Here is a 23,443-nt window from a genome sequence, read left to right on the forward strand (position 1 = left end):
TGTCTTGGAGGTCTTAGACTCTAAACAGGCTTGATGCTCAAAGGCTAGGAGACAGAAAGCATCATTATCTCTGCTGTGCAGATACAGAACCTCATTTACTCCACGGAGCTGTTGACTTCATTTTTATGGCCTACTCTCTTTTCTTCTTCTCCTCTTCTTTCTGTGGGAAACAGCCCCCTCCACGTATGAGCATGCCTTACTATTGAATACGTTTCCTTGACAGAGTGACCTGGCTGCTCCTTGTGTTTATCCACATGCCTAAATGTCTGTTAAAAACTTGTGTTATCCCTTCCTTCCCTTCTCCCCCTTTTTTTAATAATGGTTCTCTGGATCTGTACTGTTTGGTTGTGGGGTTTTTCCTTCAGCAGAGCAAATAGCAGCCTCTGCACTGAAAATACAACTAATGGTGTTATCAACAGTTCTCAAATACCCTGCTCAGCTGCAAGCTGCTGAAAGGAAAAATGCCATTGGGAATGATGCCTGATTGCATTAATGTCACTAGTAATGTCTTAAGCTGCTCTGTTCTGGTTTACTAATCAAATCTTAACTTTGCCAGTCCTGACTATTAAGCCTTTAAACAGTCTTAATTTTGTGAACCTTTTGTGGGAGAGGGAAGGGGAAAAAGCAGTGAGTAACAAGGATCCCAATTTCTCCTGGCAGCAGAAGAACCCTGTAGATGTGAAGACAAGAAGCTAGACTGGAGACTGTTGTCTTCTCAGTACTGCATCTTTGTGGCATACACTCAGATACAATTTGATGCTTGTCCTATGCTTGCATTCTTCATTCTTTCCAAATTTTGGTTTCCTGAGTGGAACTCAAAAACAAAAAAACAGCTAAAACCACCGTTTAACTACCAGACACTTGTATACAGACTCAGTTTTCAGTAGCAGTTAGTTTCCCTGCTTACAAACTTATGCTAGGGAGAAACCCTTCTTTCAAGGGGCAGGATGGGATACTATAAAGGCCCATGCAAGGAAGGCAAGTCATACTCAAACTGCAAAAATTTGCCTACAGTTTCTCAGCATTGCGTGGTATTCTCTAGAAACCCAAGGAAATCTGTATTTGAGCATCCTGGAGAAAACTGCTTGTTCCACCCTGCAGTTGGCATAGTGGTCATGCAAGTATTGGTGATGTTTTCTGCTCTGCCTTTATTTCTGACATGATGCCTGCATATTTGAAAAAGGATCTGCTTTTGTGGTTTTTGTTACAAAGTGAGGAAGAGAAGGAACTGGAGGAGGCTGGGTAACTTTGGAAGCGCAAAGGATGAGGAGGGACTCCTGTTTATTTCAGTCAGGTTGTGGCATAAAGTCCATACCATGGAGAGTATGAAGCTGTGCTCACTGGGTACAGGAACTGCTTTTTCTTAGCAGCTTCTGGAGCTCAAGGGAGGAGAAAACAGGAGCAGATCAAGGTGGGAGCCTGTGGTTCTGCTCAAAGAAGTGCCCAATCCAAGATGGGCTCTGCCTCCCTGGGAATAATTTCTGAAGGGTCATGCTGAAGGGATTGTGGCAGGATGTTCACAAGACACTATAATCTTTTTTTGCCACAGCTCCTAAACTAAAGGCAACATAAACAAGGAAAGCCTGCTTTTGTTAAAGCCTGAAGTGGCTGTCACCCCAGGCACCACGGCATAAAGGTTCTCAAATGTTCTGGATGTACAGGTGAAGAGCTGCAACCCAGCAGCATGTGCGCATGCTGGGAGACCTTTGGTCCTCACCCTGTGGTTTTTCCTGTCTCTGCCTTCCCCACAGACAGGTTTGCAGGATATAATTTCCCCTTTGTTTCCTTTCAGAAAAGCTGCCATTGCCTCTCTGTTATAGGCACTCACAGCTCAAGGTGTGGCCTCTGCCACGTTTAGAGGGACACATAGGGGGTGTTTCATTGCTAGTGTGTCAGGCTCTAAGACAGACTTGATGTGCACTGCATGGAACAGTCCATTCAGGTGTTGCACAAAGATAGCTAATAGCAAATATTTGACTGTTTTTGTCCAAAGCAAAAGGAGTGAGATTCTTCCATTCCTGTAGATCTGAATAAACAGAGTCCCAGGTTAGAGGTCAGAGCTCATTACTGCTTTGGAACTGTAGCAGCAATATCGTGATTACTAATGAGTCTTTCTAAATTACTCCATCTGCTCCTTCCTTCTTTCTTATCACAAACATACAGACTCTGCCCAGGAAAAGTAGAAAGATGTTGAACGGTCCACTGCATCTTCTGTGCTTACGTCTTTCTGTCTGTGTGCATTTCCAGGGCCCAAAGGGAGAAAATGTTGGTTCAATCACTCAGCCTCTTCCCAGCAGCTACTTGATTTTCAGAGCAGCCTCCGAATCGGATGGTAAGTTTTGGTCTTTGATTGCTTTCTCCAGATTGCATACTCTGTGCTAGTTAAGAAAACAGGTTGATGAAAAAAAAAAAAAGGTATGTAAAGGAAAAAATGGCAGCTCACCCAGCTTGGAGGTGCCATTCGTTAGCAACGGTCAGAATAGGTCAAGCAGACTACAGGCACATTTCATAATCCTCACTGAACAGCCGCCTTTCTGGCCATGTGTGTGGAAGAAGGACCTAGGCTTGTAGCTGGGAAAACACACTAAGTCAGTATATACTAAAGGATGAAAGGAGTTGATCCCAAAATTGGGATGAGAGGGAGGCTTAGCTGTTTCCTCAGTTCAGCAGAGACTTTAGTGGGTTATCTGCCTATGTCTTGTACTAGGTAGGGATCTGCTGGAGGAAAATGACATAGTAATATTGAAGAACTGTTGATAGACATCTCTCAACCACCAGAAAATTCCTGTAAACTTGCTGTACCGTGGTTTACAGTATAGCAGGCCCAGATGCTTGTGACTCCACATCTATAATACCATTCTAGGAATTCCAAAATCATGGAAGGTAAATTTAGGTCAATATATAACAGGCATGCCAGCTTACTATCTGAAAATCTCTATAAATGACTTTAGTGGACCTAAAATATCAGTGATTTATAAGTAGATAAGAAGATTAAAAACATGTTTTCATTTCATTTGACCTTCAGACTACTGTAAATTCTTTTTGCCATAGCAAATTAACCCAGACTGTTCATTTTAGGGATATTTTTCACCTACCCCACCAAGGGTGCTCCTGCAGCCCTTGTGCTCCTTTGGTTCTCATCTAGAGTAACTTTAAGAACACAAGGATATTTTGTGGAGCATAGTGAGCTTTGAAAGCAGTGTTCTTCTGGTCCAGTGATTAACTTTTACATATTCCTAAAGGCTGGAAATGGGACAATGCCAAACGCACTTTTGACATGGCACTTAGAATAGGAGGAAACATTCTTTCATTACATGCTTGGCATGCTGTTCTTCCCACTACTGTGCAAAGAGGGCTGTTCATAGTGAGGGATACCATCTCGACAGTGAACCTGCTTGCAGATGCCAGTGTAGTGAAATGATATGAAAAGAAGTGGAACTTGAATAAAGCTGTAGAAGCACATCTGTTTCTTTGAATATTATGCTTTTGTAGCTTATGGAACAGTACAAGTTATTTATATAAAGGAACACACAACCCAGCTCCAAATATTACCTGTCTAGAAAGGGATAGATACAATAGTCTTCTGGGAAAAAAAAGTACTGTTGGGGCAGAGCTGCTAAATTCCAGGAATTTAAACCCTGGTTATACATACAGCCTGCAGAATAGATATACGGAACAGTTCCACAGAGTTCTTAGGCAACCAAATAGCTTCAACAACTGTCTGTTAATCTAGATTTTCTAAATTATTATTTCCTTAGAGATCCATCTAACTCGTCTTTCCATTAACTTAATTGGAAAATGCACAAAGGGACCAATGTGGTCACTGTATGTGTTCAAGACAAATTGCTGGCTCATAAAGTACTTTTTTCCTGGCATTTCAGCTATCTTCTAAATGAAAACTTTCCTTCTGGTGGAAACCTAATGATTAAACCTTAAAGCCAGCCTGGCAGAGAGACCTATGGTTGAACTTCTCTTCTCTCTTTTTACGATGACTGCCGTAGGCCAGTTACATGGAGTAGAATAGCTTTAGATTTGTTCTAACTAACCTTACCCATAAAGGCTCCCAAGCTAGAAATAGCTCCCAAGAGATCATCAGAGGTAACACTTTTCTAGCTGTGATCTCTCTGTCTGGGTCATACACCACATGCTGAAAAAGCACAAAAGGGACCATATCTGGCACATGAGAATTTTCAATATTTAAATGCCTGTGGGAAGCTTTCTGCCCAGTGAATTATTACATGTCTCTGGTATCATAAGAACTTAAAATAGTGAGTTACTGGAATGTATTTTTAAAGCCAAGATACTGGCCAAGATTCTTGGGAAGGATGCAGAGGCCAGGCAGATCAAAATAGAGTTACTTTAGGATTTAGTATGGTTTTCCTTTACTTTGCTGCTTCTCCACAGCAGGGTCTTAAGATTAGATGGAAAGCTAATGTGATCAAAGGAAGAAGAAGGAACTGAGATACCTCTCAATCAAATATTGTAAATGTGTACATAGAAAATAACTAGGGCCTTTGGTTAAAGATGAAATAATATATGCTCTTGAACTGGATTAGCAATGCTCTAGAGCCACCTGCACAGGTTTGGAGAGCCCACATTATGCCTAGTAGATCGTGAGAGTCTGAGAAGGTCACTGTGATAGCTGACATGGAGTGAAGCTTTGGGATCTGTCCGTTCAGCAGTGGACTTCACAAAAAAATTTGGTGTAGTATTGCACCAGAAATACTAGCATGAAAAATGCTGTAATTTTCAGCTGAATGAGAATGTTTGACTTCACAGTTGAGGGCAGTGAGCTGTGAGGAGTGGCTGTACGTTGTCAGGAGGAGAGGGATGTGAACCTGCAGATGAGAAGGGAGAGCAGCTTGTACACTCAGGCTAGCCTCCCTCCCAGACACAAGGGCTGCCCTGGCATGGTGACCATGCTGTGCTCCTTCTGTTTGTGAGTTAGTCTTCGTGGGGGCAGTGTGGGGGTACCTGCTCCATTGAGCGGTGTAGGCGTGCTGACAAATGGCCAAGCCCATGGGTGTCATACTCGGAGTGCAAACAGTATTAATGTCAGTAAGTGCTGTAAAACATATGCAGACAAGGACACGAGGAGTAGAAACTGTTACATTTAAAGAAATCTGTATAAACTTCAGCAAATTAAGGCTTGTACTTTGCAATTAATACAACTTGATTTTAAGCCCAGAAGACACTACCAAAATGGTTGTAGACTATTATATAGCCTTTACTTGTTGTAAAGAGGCATCTCCAAGAGGGTGTACCTGAATTTGTTTCATTTCTTTAATGCCCTGGACAAACATAGAGGATGCAGTTATGGTTAAGAGAAACAGAAGGTTAAGGTAAAATGAGCTAAGCTGGCTGACACAAATGGGGCAGGTGGAATCTGTTCCCTTGCATAATGTAAGCGCATATTTGTAGTATGTTCATGTCTCCTCCGTAGATGCAATATTGTGTGAATCTACAGCATCTCTGAGGAGGTGTCCTGACCATGTTCTTCTTAACGCAGTCTCCCATGTTAGTAGTGGAAAATGAACCACAGAGCATTTGGCAAATTTAACAGTAATTCATGGAGGCCTCTGACTTGCTGGGGAATATTGAGTTGCAGCATATGTTAGATGCTGCAATCCAGCTCTGCTATCCAGGCAACTATATCATGATCAGCAGCTACATGGCCTACTTTTTCTCTCAGCGTTTCAGAATTTCTTTTTTCCCCTCTGCCGTACCATCTGTGACATACTGTTGGTAGGATTGAAGGTCCTGACTTCTGGACAGCCTGCAGAACCACTGCCAAGCTACAGTAGGTTTCACATTCACACACTGCAGGAGCAGTCTGCTTTGTGGTGGGTTTTAAAGACATCTGGAAGGTCATGTCAGCCTACAGGGCTCAACCTGGACAAACACAGGGCCTGTCTTTCTTACCAGTTTCAGAAAAGAAAATTGTTTTTTCCAAACCAGTGACTATGTATGCATTTCAGATTTATGCTGATGAGTGGTTTAGGATTAATATTTTAAGCCTGTCTTGAGCTTCCTGCCCAGACCATTCTGGGGCTCCCCCTGAGATCTCCAAACCAGTGCCCCAGACGTCCTAAGCTTTTTGAGTCATCTGCTTAAATCTCATAGTGCAGATCTCCACCTTGCCACGGGCACTGCCACTGAAGGGGAATTCAAAGTGGCAAATTACCAAGGGTTAAAGGCTTAACAGTGGAATTGTAAACCACACTTACATTTTGTTCCTTATGCCTGTCCTCTCCTTCAGGCATGCTTTGGGTAGTCCCCCTTGGGGGGGTATGCATGTGGATGCAGTTGTGTGGAAATCCTGATGGTCTGGCTTACAGTGGCGGTGTTTCTTTGGTAGGCATCTGGCCTTTCCCCCCAGACTGATGCTGTGATCTGAGGAGGAAATTAAATTATTGAAATAAGGATGATGCACAGAAACAGTGATCCAGGAGGAAGATTGCTATTTGAAACCAAATTCACAATGAAATACATCACTGGATGCTGGAAAAAATAGAAGCTACCTTCTTAGCTTTATGTCTGCCTTTCATATTCCTTAGGCCTTTCACAGCAGTTTAAAATCCAGGCATTTGCAACCAGACTTCATTTAGCTTGATGCATAAATTGCACCTGCAGTTAATTGAGAGATAGCATCCTTGCATCTTGACAGCCAAAGTGTAAGAAATCACGCATGCAGGCACCCAAGTGTACAGCAAAATAAGCAGTCAGCTGAATACGATGACCTTAATGTGCACTGACTGAACCAAATCAGCCTCTTCCTCATCATTCGTGATTTGTGTGCACTTGAGCAAGAATTCATCATTTCCAGGTGACAGTCTACTTCAGGTTGATTTTTAAAAGGATCTATCTTGTAAGTGTGCGGCACGAGGCCAAAAGCTGGATGACTTTAATAATTCAAGAAGAATAATATTCCCTTAGTGATGCCTCTCTGGAGGAATGTATGGTTACTAGGTGTGAGGCTTTTGAAGTCTTAATTGGCAAGAGATTCATCCCAGCCGTTCTGTAGCTACAGGAATGCAAAGGAAAAAAATACAGTCCCAGACTGAGATTTCGGTGTGCAGTGGTGTGATTCCATCTCAAGCAGATTTTTGATATTGGTGAGTGCTGAGAGAACACTGGCTAGCTCCTCTGTGATCAGCTGTTCCAAAATGTGGCAGATAGACTTGGCACATCAAATTACGAGTTGTTCTAGGTGAATGATGGTGACTGTAAAGAATTTAAAAGCTGAATAGCTTAATGTTTCCAATACTGCCTGTTCTTTTTTCTGTGGGATATTGTTGTAATTTTAGATCTGTTTGAAGACTAGGACAGACTCAAGTTATTCCTTGAACTGAGCCTAGGTTAGCAGCATAAGCAACCTTGAGTTGTTTTGTTGTTTTTTTTTTTTTCCAAGGTGGGGGAAGAAATGGTTTTTGTCACTTGGTTTTAGTAGTTCCTTTTGTCTGTGAGTTGGTGCAAGTGCATGCCTGCTCCTGTTCAGCCTTGCAGCCTCCAGGTTTCCGCATGGTGCCAGCAGTGCCGTGCGGACCCGGGAAGTATCCTGCAAGGAGCCGTAGGGATTCCCATTTGCACAGCTCTACTGCCAGTGTTGTCTCCAAGGACCACAAGGTGCTTTTCCAGCCTGCTGATCCAACAGGCCTAGAGAAGGCATATGGCAGGTTTCAAAATGTATGTAGGATGCATGTTCAGCTTTGGTTTTGTGAAGTCAAGGCAACACACATTCTTTATTAGCTTTTTTTCCCCCAAACCTGTCAAGAGGAAAGGAACTTTGGAACCCAGCTGTGTTTAACTGATTTTTTCAGAGTTTCCTTTTCAAATTTTCACTGATGGCTGTTGTCACTGTACTGTAAACACGTATAACAGAGAAAGAGGGTTACAGGACTGCTCAGGGGAGACACCTCTGGGTTTTTTTTTTTGCAGTGAGCACAGCTGAGCGATGTGCAGATGTGTTCCACTTTCCTGGGACATCTGTCACATGCCAAACGCTGTGGTCATCATTTGCTAACGTGATGTAGGGGATGGATATTTAAACCAATGATCGGTGCAAGGAGAGAGGCTGCTACAAAAGAGAGCAGGACCCCAAGCTAGCACTAGCACTCTGGTAGGACATCCACTTTTGGCATGTTAGGAACAGCTTGTTGAAGAGTCTCACTTTTTCCCCATTGTTCCTGGAGGGATCCTAAGGTGGCTGGGCAGCTCACCCACCTGAGCAGTTCAGGGGCCAAGAGAGGGGTGATGTGAAATGTCCTCCTTGTGCCGGCTACCAGTATAAGCAATCTAGCTGCCCTTCACTTTGCGCCTCAGAGTTGGGGATCTTCTCTGGGTGGGGTGTCATTTCTTCCTGTTATTATCCTCACTGAGAACTCTGTTAGCTTGCATGAAAGATTTCTGTTGCTGAGTTTTGTACACTCTTCTATGTGGCTTGTGAGCTATATGGGAGCGTTATGCATAGATGGACTATTTTACTCTCAGCCTCTTTCATCCTTCCTCCTCCGCAGCCCAGGTAAGAGGCAGAGCTTGCTCTGCGGGCTGTCCCTTGGAAGTCGGTGACAAAATGCTAAATACAATGAAGAAAGGGTCAAGCTCAGAAATAACATTTGAAAAGGAATACTTAGTTCACAGCTTCCAAGCAGAAGGACATAATGGAGGTGGTTTTGGACAACGTGATCTCTGCAGAAATTGGCCAAAAGTGATCATTGTGGTGGATAGAGCAATATGTCATTTGATAGAAAAAGAGCTTAAAAGCCTGTGGGGAGATCCTGCCATAGGCTCACAATATGCTCTTGGGTTTTCCTTCAGAATTTAAACATATGCTTGTTTTAAGCCACAATTTATGGAAGATTATAACTGATAATTGATTGCAGTGTTTTACATTGCAGTTTTAGAAACCTCAAACCTTCTAAAAGAATGCCACTGTAACTCCTTCGCAGCTCCTTTTTGATTCCTTTATATCAATCTTACTGGGCAGTCATTCCTCTCTGAAGGAACCCACATTTTGCATCCTTCTTTGATCTAATTACCTTGCATACAAAAAACCCTGACTTGAGTCAAAATTAGAAAATGTGAGAATTAAGGTAACCGTGAAGCTTTTGCGCAGACTACCATGACTGTTGATGACAGCCTTTATTATGTGACCACATACTTTTTTCCCCTTCTGCAGTTTCTGAGGGAGTGAGTAGATTTGTCAGGTAAGCAATTAAGTAATCCAGATGCTAGCATTTTTGTATTGTTTGCACAGTAAAGAAGAATATTACTGAATTGCAAGATCACTCAAATGTAAAAAACATTTCATGTAGGCCTTTAGCAAGGAAACAGGTTTATCTTGCGTGCAATCCTTGAAATTGAGAGGGTATAATTTTATGGTGTTATTCTGCAATTAACACACTGTTGACTTTCAGAGATGTAACCTTTTCATTTGCAGAGAAAATCCCATGTTTTACCTCTGGTTTTGTGGCATACATTTGTTTGGATTCACAGCACCACCTGATGGCTGAAGGCCCATTTCTTAGCTTGGGGATGCTATGCATCCCCTGAATTCAATTTCTGTTAGAAATGAAATCAAGGGTGTACACTGATGCCATTTCTGTGTTCTGCAGGGCACAAGTAACGTTGACTGATGATGCACAGTGAGTTCCTCTAAAGCTTTGTGTTTCTGCCTTCAAATATTAAAATGAATATTTAAAAATCTTATTATTATTTTTTAAAATTTAGGCTCCTTGAATAAGGCTTCAAAAAAGATTCAAGTTACTCCTAACCCCTTCCAGGGAGTTACATAAAGAGATAAAAAACCACCAGATGTTATGTAGAATTTTCCTCTGGTAATGTGGTGGACCCCTGTCGTGGTTTATCCCCAGCTGGCAACTAACCCACACAGCTGCTCACTCACTCCCTGCCGGTGGGATGGGGGAGAGAATCGGAAGGGTAGAAGTGAGAAAACTCATGGCTTGAGATAAAACCACTTTAATAGGTAAAGCAAAAGCCGGGTGCACAAGCAAAGCAAAACAAGGGATTCCTTGCCCACTCCCCACGGGCAGGTGGGTGCTCAGCCATCTCCAGCACAGCCGGGCTCCATCACGCGTGACGGTGACTTGGGAAGACAAACGCCATCACTGCGAACGTCCCCCCTTCCTCCTCCTCCCCCAGCTGTATGTGCTGAGCATGAGCCATGCGGTGGGGGATACCCCTGGGGTCAGCTGGGGTCAGCTGTCCCGGCTGTGTCCCCTCCCGAGTCCTTGTGCACCCCCAGCCTGCTCGCTGGGGGGTGGGGGGAGAGGCAGAAAAGGCCTTGGCTCTGTGTAAGCCCTGCTCAGTGGTAACGAAAACATCCCTCTGTTATCAACACTGTGTTCAGCACAGATCCAAACCACAACCCCATACTAGATACTGTGAAGAAAATGAACTCTATCCCAGCTGAAACCAGCACATTCTGCACCCCTTTTTCCATACCATTTATGTCATGCTCTGATCCCACATTATCCAGTACATCCTCATTAACTGCCACCCCTCTTCCCATTATTCGATACAATACACAGATACCATTCCCTAAGTCTGTGGACCATCCCTGTGAAATGTCTGTAAAATGTCCCCAGAATGTCCATTGAGTTAATGTAGTCCATGACTTTGGGCTCCATCTGTCATGGTGGTCACTCAAGACAGGAACGGTGGTGTGTTCATGGAGTTACTGGGCACCAAAGCCAGCTGAGGTCGGGTCACTGCTGTGCTTGCACTGCTTCTTGTAAGGCCTGTCCCCTGTTGGTTCACGTGATTCCTGCTACAGTCATTCCTTTAACATGCAACTCAAATCCCAGGTTACAACAATTTAAAGGTATTTCCATTACAGTCTCCACCCCTGGTCCTTTTGGACCAGACCAGTGGATTTAACATTTCACTGAACTTTTCCCCTTGCCCCTGCTCTGGCTTGGACTTAGCCCTAGACTGCAGTCCCATAGGGGTGTACCTGCGCCAAGGGGACCCTAATCTGTTAGTCCCAGTCTCTCCAGGGGTGCACCTGCTGCAGCATAGATTTACCCACAGCCACAGTCACTTTAGAGTGTACCTGCTCCAGGGTGACCTAATCCATGGCTCACAGTGCCCCCAGAGGTATCCCTGCTGCAGGGTGGCCTTACCCACAGCCACAGTCCCTTCAGAAATAAACCTGCTCCAACATGGCCTTACCCACTGCTGCAGTCCTGCTCTGTCGTGGGCTCATCCATGGCCAGACACTTTCAGATGCTCCAGCATGACCACATGCACAGCCACTGGTGCTTCAGGGTGTACCTGCTGCAGCTTAGACTTACCCTTGGGCCACAGGGCTTCAAGCTGTACCTTCTCCAGCATGGGCTTCCCCTTGGGCCACAATCCTTCCAGAGGTATACCTGCTGCTGCACAGACAGACCCACAGCCAGATGCTTTGAGAAGTACCTGCTGCTTATCCACGGACACTTCAGGATGTCCTGCTCCACTGTGGATTCATACGCAAGTCCCAGTCCCTTTGACTCGAGTTCACACGGGAGTTCCAGCCTGTCCAGTGCAGCAGCACAGGAACAGCGGTGATGCCCTGGCCATCTGTCAGCCCAGGACATGGCCATTGCTGTTATCAAAATGTGTCCAGGCACAGCAGAGTCAGATGATCAGCACTTCAGCAGCATAGCAAGCAACAAAAGCAAAAAGCAGCCACTGATGAGCACTAGACTCTAATATACAGCAAGGCAAGCAAGCCCCATGGCAAGCACAAAGACTGTCAGTTAATAGCTAAACAGCAGTAACAGCTATAAATTCAGTCTAGCACATTCCAGTCAAACCTGTCATTATCTCAAACCCTTTGAGCCCCACATTGGGCATCAAAAAGGATCCCTGTCATGGTTTAACCCCAGCCAGCAACTCGGCCCCACACAGCCACTTGCTCCCGGTGGGATGGGGAGAGAATCGGAAGGGTAGAAGTGAGAAAACTCATGGGTTGAGATAAAACCACTTTAATAGGTAAAGCAAAAGCCGGGTGCACAAGCAAAGCAAAACAAGGGATTCCTTGCCCACTCCCCACGGGCAGGCGGGTGCTCAGCCATCTCCAGCACAGCCGGGCTCCATCACGCGTGACGGTGACTTGGGAAGACAAACGCCATCACTGCGAACGTCCCCCCTTCCTCCTCCTCCCCCAGCTGTATGTGCTGAGCATGAGCCATGCGGTGGGGGATACCCCTGGGGTCAGCTGGGGTCAGCTGTCCCGGCTGTGTCCCCTCCCGAGTCCTTGTGCACCCCCAGCCTGCTCGCTGGGGGGTGGGGGGAGAGGCAGAAAAGGCCTTGGCTCTGTGTAAGCCCTGCTCAGTGGTAACGAAAACATCCCTCTGTTATCAACACTGTGTTCAGCACAGATCCAAACCACAACCCCATACTAGATACTAGGAGGAAAATTAACTCCATCCCAGCCAAAACCAGCACAATCCCAAGGGTCTGACCGAGCCTGTAGCTGGTGTTAGTGCTGGTGAGTATCTGTGGCAGTGGGTGGGTGAGGGAGCTGCCTGTGGGGTCACGGCCAGCATGACCTGTCTGCCTACAGCCCCGGGGAGGGGTGAGCTGCAGGGGCACAGTAAGGGAGGTGGCTGAGGGAGACTTTGGGGTCACCCTTGTTAGAAAGCATAAATGTAGCCAGTGCGTTGCTGTAACTGTCATAAGATAAAGTCTGTACATAAGTGCTGCAGGGTACTGAGGAGCTGACCGCCGCTACTGCTCCAAAGGGCTCATGCTGCTACAAATCAAGCTACTTATAAAAGCGCTTGATTTTACAAGCCCATTGAATATAAAAATACCTTGACATATGCAGCATTTCCAAATGTCAAGTCATGCAGTCCTCCCTCTGCAGAACTGGAAAAGCAAAGCAAAGGTAAAGAGAGTGGAAAGTCAAAGGAGGTGAGCCTAAGCAGGAGTGGGCTCCCTTGCATGGAATAGCCTGAAACAGATTTTCATCTTGGTGGGTTTGGGGGAGAGCAGATATGTAGGAGGAAGTGGATTTGTGCTCAGCACAGCCATTAACTCTAATGGGTTATCCATGCAAATCCTCCACATGGTGAGAAGGGAATAAATCTCTGTGTGTAAAGCCTTAATGCAGGAATATTTGTTAAACACAAAATAGTGTGAAATCAATTCCAACAGCCTTCAGCCTTCCTAATCTTTTATTAACCATTATGTGTGATTTTTATTATTAAATCATTAGCTGATGCTGAAGGGATATATGGGACGAAAGTAGACTGGGCTCTGCAGTGTTTGTGGCTCAGTGTTCAAGGGCAGTTCTTCAAAGTTTGGGGATTTTTTTCTCTCTTACTGGTTGCAGCTTTGCATCAAAGCAAGCACTGAAAGCTACTCAAATTTATAAACATTTCTTTATATACATATGATCTGGATTTTTTTTTAAACTCTAGTTGATCTTCTTATAGAGCCAAATTCTGGTCATATCAAAGCTGATGGGAGTGCTGCCCAAGAGAACAGCGGGATCCCAGTGAGATTTATGCATATGCGTGATGCTAAGCGTGTGACAGAATTGAATGTAATGGCAACATTTCCCAAATGGGACGTAGGAATGAATATGGTCCAGGGAAAACCTGTTTGTAGCACTTGCCATTGCTAGAGCAAAATCCTTTTGTTTTCTTCACTGCCTCTCAAGCACACTTCTAATTATTGCAAAATATATTCTGAGGAGTGTAATGAAGAGCTCTGTTTTACATGCTTGAAATTAGAAGATAATTCCCTTGATACTTCAATTCTTGAATGTTCAGCCAATTTGCAGGTGTCCTGGCCTCATTAAGGACTGCACTAGAGAAGCAGGCTATTTCCAGGTGCTTCCAAGAATACAGTGACTGCAGCATTGTGATGATCAGGCTTTAACACTAGCAGACAGCTTTGTAGACTTGTATGGATCGTTGCAAAAGGAGCCAAGGGTCAGTTTGGATTCCCATGCTTTTCATTTGCTGTCTGCTTGTGAGACCTATGGAGGCTTTAAGAAAATCCAATGAGACCGTGCATAGGAGCTGGAGTTTGTCTTGTCTCTGTGCCATGCTTATAGTTTCTGGTATTTGCAAAGTAGACCTTCAGGAAAAGATTTTTTGTGACAAGATAAAAAAACGTGATGCTCCACCCAGATTACCTGATGGAGTGGGCAAGGAGAAGAAATGGAGAAAAGGGGAAAAAATACAGAGAAAGAGGAAAAAAAAACAGCCTGACAAGCAACTCCCTCTAGTCTTAATCACTCTGGCAAGTATTGATCATCCTGGCTCTTGTTCAGAGTGATTGTTATTGCAGCACTACACCTTCGTGGGACCCCTGAGCCAGCTTGTGGTTCAGTGATCCCATATTAAGCAGGAGCCTCGGTATCTCCCCGCTGTTGGGCAGTGTGTGTGGTGGGGATGCCACATACTGAACGTATTTTTGGGGTGTGTCACTTGAAGACGTGAGCTGCTGGGTGGTTTGAAAGCACTGTACCTGTACACATTTCCTGCATCTCGGATGAAATCAGAAAGAGGCAAAAGGGGATGTGAACAGACTGTGGGAGGTCAGAGGAAGAGATGCCTTTAGGGAAGGGGGAGTTGGGGTGAGCTTCCCACTGCATTACCCGTGCAGATGTATCGCTTAGGCAGCCACTAAAACACACCATTTCTGGCAAGATAACCTGGGGATTATATATATGAAAAACAGATTATTGTACACCACAGTGGCTTCCTGAATTATAGCAAGCTTTACTCCCAGGCAAGAAGCTTTTGAGAAGCGATGCATGAATTGTCTTATTTACTCTCCTGTGCTTAAATAATTCCTCTTGTTTTCACAGGCCGATGCTGGCTGGATGCTTTGGAACTTGCCCTGCGTTGCTCCAGCCTCTTCCGGCTCAGTGCCTCCAAGCAGGGAAAGGACGGAGAAATGAACGGCTCGAGCGATTCTGCACATGTGGGGCTCAACCACCTCTTGCACACAAACACTATCTCAGACCAGGAGTTCTTCCAGTAAGACGGGGCTATCACTTCTTAATGGACAGAGAGGTGTTGCATGGCTCACACTTGGGCATTCTCTTAATTTTAGCATAATCTAGCCAGAGTCCCCTAAGGAGACCTGTTTAAAAGCCAGCCTGCGTGTTCTGCTGCATCCATCACTAATATACGGGTTTGGTGCACATGGGGGTTGTTGTCACCTAATGCTTGAGCACACAGACTGCGGGGGACCTCAGCTGTGTTTGTGGGTACATAAACAATTTTCTTCTGTCCCCTGCTTGGGCCAAAACACTGTCTGGAGATGCTGGCATGAAAAATGGCTTGCCTGAGTAAGGATTGCAGAATCTAGCTACTAGACTAGACCTGTGGTTACAGAGACACAATCACTAACAGTGTCTGTCTGTCGGCTAGCGCATATGGCTCTGAGTCTGATTTATTTTTTAATAATGTGTTCTCTTTTCTAATAATACTGTGTCATAGTCAGCAGAGTGCACACACTGCATCCTTAGTTTTATAATTACTTTCTCGCTCTACAGGGGTTTTGAGTGGTTTCCAATTTCTTCCTTGATGCATCAGATAAATTTTTACATAAGGGAAAAAAGTCCCCACAGCCTTCTTTCTATTCATATTGCTAGTATTACTGCAGCATTTTGGAACAACTCACATCAAAGCTCTGTAAGCATTAAAAAACCCCAGGCCTTATCTGTTGCTTGTAGCTAAATAGGCAACCTCAAAAACCCCTCTGGTATAGACACTTGGTCCTTGGAGTGGGGACTGGGTGTTGTAGTGTCTAGTTCTGGTTCTGCTGATACGAATTCGGCTCTTAGGGCTCACAGCAATGTACTATTGGTTACACAGCTTTTAGGGAAGCAATTTCTGCTGTCTGCAAAGATGATGCCTTACACAGTGGGACCTCACCTTTAAGTGGTTTTCTTAGGCCCTGTTATAACAACAGCAGGGATCTGAGTCCTCTTCAGAGGGTCGAGGTATCTTTCATCCCATGGGACCAAAGGGGTGGCAGCATTTTGGTCTGCCCTTTGCTCTGGAAGGCTCTGGTATGTGTTCTCCAGTCCTGCTGTTTGGGTTTTTAGCTTGAGTTTGAAGAAGAGCTTTACTGAAGAGCAATGGGGAAGAGAAGGAAATCTCATGTGCCCTAGTACTTGTGCAAGTACTTCTGTTGTTCTTGGGCTTCTTCCATAATACTTTACTTCCTAATTTCTTTCTGCCTAAGAGAGAGTCTCTTAGGGCTGTGCTTACTGTGATAATGAATCCAGGAATGCAGTGAACTTGTTTTTCAGCTGATGGATGTGTACAGAAATCCAACATTAAAATGGAGCCTGTGGCAGACCCGTGCCTACTGTAAGGAAGCGCAGAAGATAGAGTTAAAACTGTATTATAAAGTATTCTTTCAAAATACGATGCATAAATGATGCTTAAATGATGCTTGTGTTTCACCTCTTAGTCGTTCAACATTAAAAGCTCTCTTGAATTATGGGGCTCAGCAGTAGCACACGTGGCAGAGTTTTCAGCAGGACAGAGTACCCACAATTGGAACCAGATTTTTCTGACAGGCTCAGATTTTAGCTGAGTCTGGCTCAAGCTGGGTGTTCAGCATCTGGTCGTTTTTCTGAGTCCTGCAACTGGTTTTGATGTGTACGCAGACTTTCCCCAGTGCTTAAAGCCCAGGGGAGTTTGATGGTTGCAGGACAGGGGGGGACGACTTGCTGTTGTTCCTGGAGGAATATAGAACATTTAAACAAGGGAGAATTCAAAACCAAAACTGTGCAAATGCTGAGCAGAGGGGTTTGGGTTTGCCATTGACAGTGCCTTCCTCATAGGGATTCAATCATTCTAATTAAATGCCTTCCCTACAGGGAATCTTACCAATTAAATTGGCACGCTGTTGTTAGGGGGCCAGTTAATTACATTTAACTCTATCTTCAAATTAGCCAAACTATTCTGTCAAAAAAAGAAAAAGAAAAGGGAGATGATGGATATTATAGGGAGAACAAGCCCCAAGGGAGTTGGCAAAGGTGAATCTTTCCTTGAGCCAAAGTTACATTTGTCTGCTGGCTGCTTTGCTCCTTTCCTGCTGGGAAAGAAGTCAAGATTATACAGTGATTTTAAAATCTATGTCTTTAATAGCATATAAAAATGAGAGGAAGAGAACTGTGCAAGTGGATCAAAGGCTAAAGTACTGTGTAAATCCGTGATTTTAGATAAGAGGCCTTTAGGGCACCAGGCACTCTTCTTTTTAATATGAAGTTGTATTTCTTGTCCCTTCCATGTCTTATCTCCGTCAACACCAGGAATCTGGCTGGTTTACTTGTTTGATAAGAACTAAAGGGGTTTTTTGATTTGTGTAGAAGAGCGGTAGCAAACCTAAAGAGGTCCTGGTCACTGGCTGAAGTTTCCAGGAATGTCCCTAGAGAATAAAGCACTGGTATAAGACAGCTCCAATATGCTGAAACAGTAAATTAGCTGTGAAAAATGCCAAGTTATTCATGTTCATGGTGGAAATCCAGTGTTGACTTTTAGCACAGTCATTCCCTCACAGCTTTTAAAGCCTGGTCCAAATCCCATTGGAAGCCCCTGGGAAGTCTTGACATTGATTTTAGCTCAAACTCATGGTGTGGCTTTTGTTTTTAGCATATCCTACGTATTCAGTGATGATTCTGTTTGGAGGAATAGAAGAGCCTGGCTCCACTTCAACATCTCAGACTTGTTCCTTAGAATGGGAAGCATCTGTTTTCCCTTTGGTTCCCCAGAGTGGCTCCTTGGCTCTGGATGTGTTAAGTCTTGCCTTGTTCATGGCTGGTGGCTAATCAGTGCACAGTTAAGTGGGATTTCATGTGAATTTAATTCCCTCTTGGACTAAATCTGAAATCCTTAAAAAATAATGGGGGGAGCAGGGGAAACTAAGAAAAAAGTCACTTGCTCCTCTGAAACGTCAAATATTTCCCAAATGTGAGGCAGGTGACACAGAAAAACACTTGTTTTTCTTACAAATGTGAACTAGAAACAAGTGCTACTTCTCAGCCATGAACCGTAAGCCTTAATAATGAACTGTTCTTTCAAGCACGTATACCCATGGACAAAACTTTCACTAGGTAAGGGAGTGTAGCAGCCACAGACAAACACTCACATATTTAGCTGTCATTGAAAAACTATGTATTTAAATGATCAACAACTAATAACTAATAAATGCCTAGGCCTACCACCCAGGAAATATCTGTGCTGAGGAATCATGGGATGATCTCTCCAGGCAGCTCTCTCCTCACCTTCTTTCTCCTTTATTATCTTTAACTCATGCATGTGCTGTACTCAGTGCTTCCAGTGTATTTGGTTATCAGTCATTACACTTGCTGGTTGCTAGCTAAAAAAAAGGAAGTAGCATCCTGGCACTGGAATGATGAAGACACATCATGTCTAATAGCAAATTATTAGTGCTGGAGTATAGTGGTCATTGACTCTCTGATTTATCATCTTGGTTTTATTTTACAGTAAAACTGTAAATTAAAAAAACCTTGTAGTTTATATATATATACACATAGACATATATGCATACGTACATGTATATACAAAGGGAGTTAAAAGATTTTCTGAAGGCACAGAAAGCTGTAGACGACACTTTCAAAAGAACTCTAGAAGCTGAGCTTCTCCAGAAACTGAGCTGTGACTGTCACAATGTGGCTTGCTTGGCGTGTTAAAAATCACGAGCTTATTTCAGTGCATAGTTGGAAGTTGAGATCTTCTGAAAAGCTGATGCCAGTTCTGTGTTCTGACTCTTCTGTTGTTTTTTTAATCTGGCTCTAACTAGAAATGCCTAATTATCTTTTTTAAAAAAAAAAAAAAAAAAGAGAGGGAGAACAAGGGAATGGGAACTTTCAGCATTAATCTATAACCAAAATTGGAACATGCTCAGAATGGCCTGAGAAAAGGCCCATCATGGAGAGACTTCAAGCTCAACAGAACATTCCCATGTACTGAGGAGAGAAATCTTGCTTTGAGAGGGAGATGGACTACAGGAGGTAGCGAAACTCTTCAAAATCCAGGGCCTGTCTAGATTCTCTGAAACTCCCTGTATAGCTGAGAATCTTCTCTTATTGCTCTATCCAAGAGCAGTTTTGCATGAGGGGTAAGACATTTTCAGAGGAAGGTCAAGTTGAGAAGCACCTGAGAGCTGGGCTGGGCCATGAAAGGGGTGATGTGTGTGTGAAGACATGTATGAACAGGGAAAACTGAATCCTATGCTAAATGTCACTTGAAAAAACAGGCTTTTAGTGAACACTTCTCAGCATCTGACCTTTGGCCCACCTAATCATGTTTGCTATCTGTTGTATGAACTGCATCTGCTCTTTCAAATGGAGATGCTATAGGCTACCTGAGAGACAATTTTTGGCTTTGTCCTCATTCTCTAAAGTCTGATCACTGAGCATGAAGCTTGCTACATGCACGCTTTCCCTTGGATGCTGTTATGATCCGGGTATTCTTCTTACATGTAATTGTCCAGTCCATGCTTTCAGCTGAGTTCTACCACACAGCATTATCTGGGGAGAGCACATTCCCCAGGTTAGTTTGGGGGGGGTGTGAAAATACTTGCTTCTATTCATTTTTAAATTTGCCTTTTCTAGGCTGACTTAGGACCACTATCTGTTGAAATAAAGTACTAGTAGTAGTACCAAAAAGAAAATCTATCTCATAATGTCATATTTTTCCCATACGCTACAATCCACTGATTTGTTTCTGTAAAGGGGAGAATCTCTCCTGACTGACACTTCAGTTCTCTAATCAGCAGTGTACAGTTGTTAGTGTGTGCTCTGTATCCCTCCAGTGTGCACGCTCCCATCCGGAGCCAGCGGCAATTCTGTGTAACGATGGGTAAGTGGAGCTTAGGGGTAGATCTGCAAAATGCAGTTTGGAAGGGAGAATTCCGATGGAAAATATCTCATCGTTTCTGTGATAAAAACCTTGCTACAGGAGATCAATGTCTTATACTCTTCTGGGCTGTACGCCCTATTTTGAGTCCTGTGGGGTGTTTTTATTTTCTCTAAAAGGCCTTAAGTAATCTGGCTTTGTAAATCAAATTGAAGCAAGCAATGAACTGTGTGTTGCAGTTTGAATGAATCAGCCCTGGAGAACCACCACCATTTGGAAAATGATGCTTTTTCGGACAAGTCCGAGAGAGACAACGTAGAGGAGTCGGAGAATGAAACTCATGAGAACAGCCGGAAAACAAATGAAAGCGAGAGCGATCAGTCAGAAATCCATGGAGAGGTCTCTCCAGGAAGGAAAGGAACGACTTATATTGAACAGATCTATGAGGAATTCGGGGAGGTAAAAGAAAAAGAATTATTTTAATCACTGCCTGTTTCTGTTAAAATGTCTGCGTTCGTAGTATCTGTCATTCAGCCTTTTAGATGCGTTGGCAGTTAAGAACCAGCTTTGTGAGTTCCAGTGTTTTACAGATAAAGCAATGCACAGCTTTCTGCTAAATTATGTTGAATTATCATGTGCTCTAATAATTATGCATTATGAAGAGCAGCTCTGCTACTGTGCTTTGGCGTGCTTCCAGCACCAGCGATTGCTTTAACCAGTTATTGCATTAAAGAGCCGCATAGCATTGGCACGGTGCTTTGTGGAGCCAGCGGGAGGGGGAATTATTATTCTGGGCATGTGTCCTGGCAAATTAGGATGCTCAGTCCTTGCGTGATACAAAATATGATACTTCCCTTTTTTCATTATGTATGGAACATCCTTTTTGTGTGTCCTAATGGAGCATTTGAGCCACTTGATTCCGAAATGACAGTTTCTTGTAGGAAAGCCATTTCTCATGTCATTTAACAGCAGGAGGATGTGTGTCTGTTCCACATAAGAGCTTTTGTTAGCTGGATGTCACTGTGACACCTCTGAGGAAGGCAGCAGTAGAGAGCTGGGGGAGCCAAGTGTGTTGGGGAGAATCAGTCCAGGCAGGCAGCGGAGGAGCTCTGCTCCAGCACCAGGAGGGCTCTGAGCACTTCCCTTGCCTATTGCTTCGAGCAAGGAAGCTGAAGTCTTCTGGTGCTTCAAAGAAAACCACTTTGCTAAAAAGCTGTTTCTTTCTTGTGTGTGTTTGCTGCCATTTCAGATGTCAGGGGTGAGGTGCAAGTCCCTGCTGTAGAAATTGTGCTTGCAAACACAACTGTTGCCTGCAGATATAAAAAAAACCCAACTCCCCTTTTGTGCATCTCTCCCCTCAAATCCCACCCCAGACACACAGCAAATGGTAACTGGGTCCAAACAGGGGATTCTGAATATAGCTGAGGAACTAAGCAACAGCAAAATTAAGACAATCTTAATTTCTATCAGCTGCTTATTCTGAAATGACCTTTTCCCACTTGACAAACTTGTGCCAGAAGTATTGGCAGGGTAGGCTGATACTTCGGTGCTTGAATGAGCTGTACAGGCAGCACTGATGTGTGTGTGGGGGTGTGCAAGAGTGAGAGAGATCTCTGCAGTTTTACATTAAAATAAAAAGAAAAGCAGTACAAACCAAATGGAAAGGACTAAATTTCTGCTGTAGAGTGTGACACTTTGTGTAGTGTAAAATAAGACTAGCCATAGTGTGGCTGCTCTGCACAGGTAACAGCCAGTGGGCTTTCAAAAAGAGTTGCCATGCAGCCTTGGCCATTAGATGTTTTACTAGATTTCTGTTGCTGGCCGGGAGGTGGGGCTGTCCTCACCTGAGACACACAGGTAGGACTAGTTGTTAAGTCTTACCCCACTGGTGACCGTAACGTAAGGGCAAGTAGGTTGTATGCAGTGACAGTTTGCTATCAGCAGTGGGCTGAGATGTATCAAGGTAAACACCTGCCAATTAGTAACATTAACTGTCATCTTAAAGTGCAACTGTTGCCCTTCAGTCTGTATGTACAGTTCAGATTTGGCAGGACAAAGATCACAGATGCAAACCATCACTGTTAAATCTTCAGCTTGGCTTTGAAAGCTCGTTTGAAAGGTGTGCACGTATGTGTGTGCATCCGTATGTGTTTGAAAGGTGGGTACTTGTGCATCTATGTGGATGATGTTCCAGCTTTGCCTTGTTTGCAGTAGGAATGTGAAGAGAGAGACAGGTGTCAGAAGGGCTTTGAGATTGCAAAAGTTGGTTAGAATATAAAAAAGACACCTCCTCAGTAGGTAGATGGATAACAACCCTTTTTAAAAAAGTTTTGTGGTTATAACAAGTTATAAAAAGGGTTATTGAGGATGATACATTTGAGAGGAAACCAAACCAGAGGTAGCTTGAAGTTGTTCTCATCTTCCTGCACCTCCTCTCCTTCCCTCTTCATCCATCCCTTCTGCAGTGATTCACTCTGAGTAACACTTTATGCAATTTGACAATTGCACTTTGTGCAGTTTCAACATGGCATTAATTGATATTGCCAATACACATGCACTTGAGGACCTGGATAAGTAATGAAAGTTCTGACAGACCCGTACAAATTGAAAGTCCTAGCTGACACTGTGGTATTATGTTCTTTAATGGTTTCCATTTCTTCTTGGAGGTTCAAGCTGTGTATTGCATCAGACTGACACAAGAAGAATGGTATGATAATGGAAAAACAATGAAATGAAAAGAGCTTTGTTGTTCCTCAATCTGAAATTCCCCCAGCATACAAACCGGATGTGGTGTGTGACTAGTAAAAGAGCTGATTGGGAGCCAAAAAGGTGGTGCTGGGAATGCTCAGGTGGTGAAAATGAGTGTTTAGTGATTTACACCATCTGCAAATCCTGTTGGGAGATGCTTTGTGTCCTCTCCCAAACCAAAGTCCATTCCAAAAGTGGATCTGTGCCCTTTTTCTGATAGAAGTTTCTTGCCTATAAACAGTAGAAAGGCTAAGTATAAATATTCTCTTTCATTGTTAAATTCTGATGTGTGTTAGACAAAAGATAGTCAAAATCTGTGTTAAAATAACATTAATGTCTGAAAAGTTACTTTAATTTTCTTTCTCCAGTGGCTTGAAAGGTCCATTCCCCCACGTAGCCCCGTGGAATGCATAGGACCTCCACAATTATAACTGAAACCACAACATAATCCCTGGCTTTTTTACAGTTGCCTGCACTCCTGTTGCAAAGGGCACTGAGCAGCACTGGGGGGCATAGTCTTTGTGCATGTCACCTGGCAGTGGGCCCTTTACCTACTACCGGTTTGTCTTATTTTGAACTTGGAGGACTGCTTCCGTTCTTTGTTGATTACTCTTTTATCTCTTAAATTTTTCTACATTTATAATAGTAAATCTTACAGTCTCTCATTTGCTGAGAATGGGACTGAGAGGAGCTTTTGTACACAGCCCACCTGGCTGTAGTGATGCTGGAACAGCCCTGGGCACATCCACACCTCGGGAGGGGCCACAGTGTGGAGCGCCCTTGGTTAACATCAGTCCTGGTCAGCCCTGAGGGTGTGGAGGCCGTGGCTC

General features: G+C 43.9%; 1 protein-coding gene across 6 annotated transcripts in view; it reads left to right on the forward strand.

The window, feature by feature from the left end:
- OSBPL5 (oxysterol binding protein like 5) overlaps positions 1 to 23,443 on the forward strand; it is a 142,108-nt gene that overhangs the window by 99,103 nt on the left and 19,562 nt on the right. For all 6 annotated transcript variants that reach the window (XM_074842300.1, XM_074842302.1, XM_074842301.1 and 3 more), the window contains 3 exons: positions 2,248 to 2,332; positions 14,831 to 15,002; positions 20,105 to 20,324. In XM_074842300.1, the coding sequence (XP_074698401.1) occupies positions 2,248 to 2,332; positions 14,831 to 15,002; positions 20,105 to 20,324 (477 nt within the window). The remainder of the gene's footprint in view (positions 1 to 2,247; positions 2,333 to 14,830; positions 15,003 to 20,104; positions 20,325 to 23,443) is intronic.

The sequence above is a fragment of the Strix aluco genome, chromosome 16, assembly GCF_031877795.1.
Source record: "Strix aluco isolate bStrAlu1 chromosome 16, bStrAlu1.hap1, whole genome shotgun sequence".
Lineage (NCBI taxonomy): Eukaryota > Metazoa > Chordata > Aves > Strigiformes > Strigidae > Strix > Strix aluco.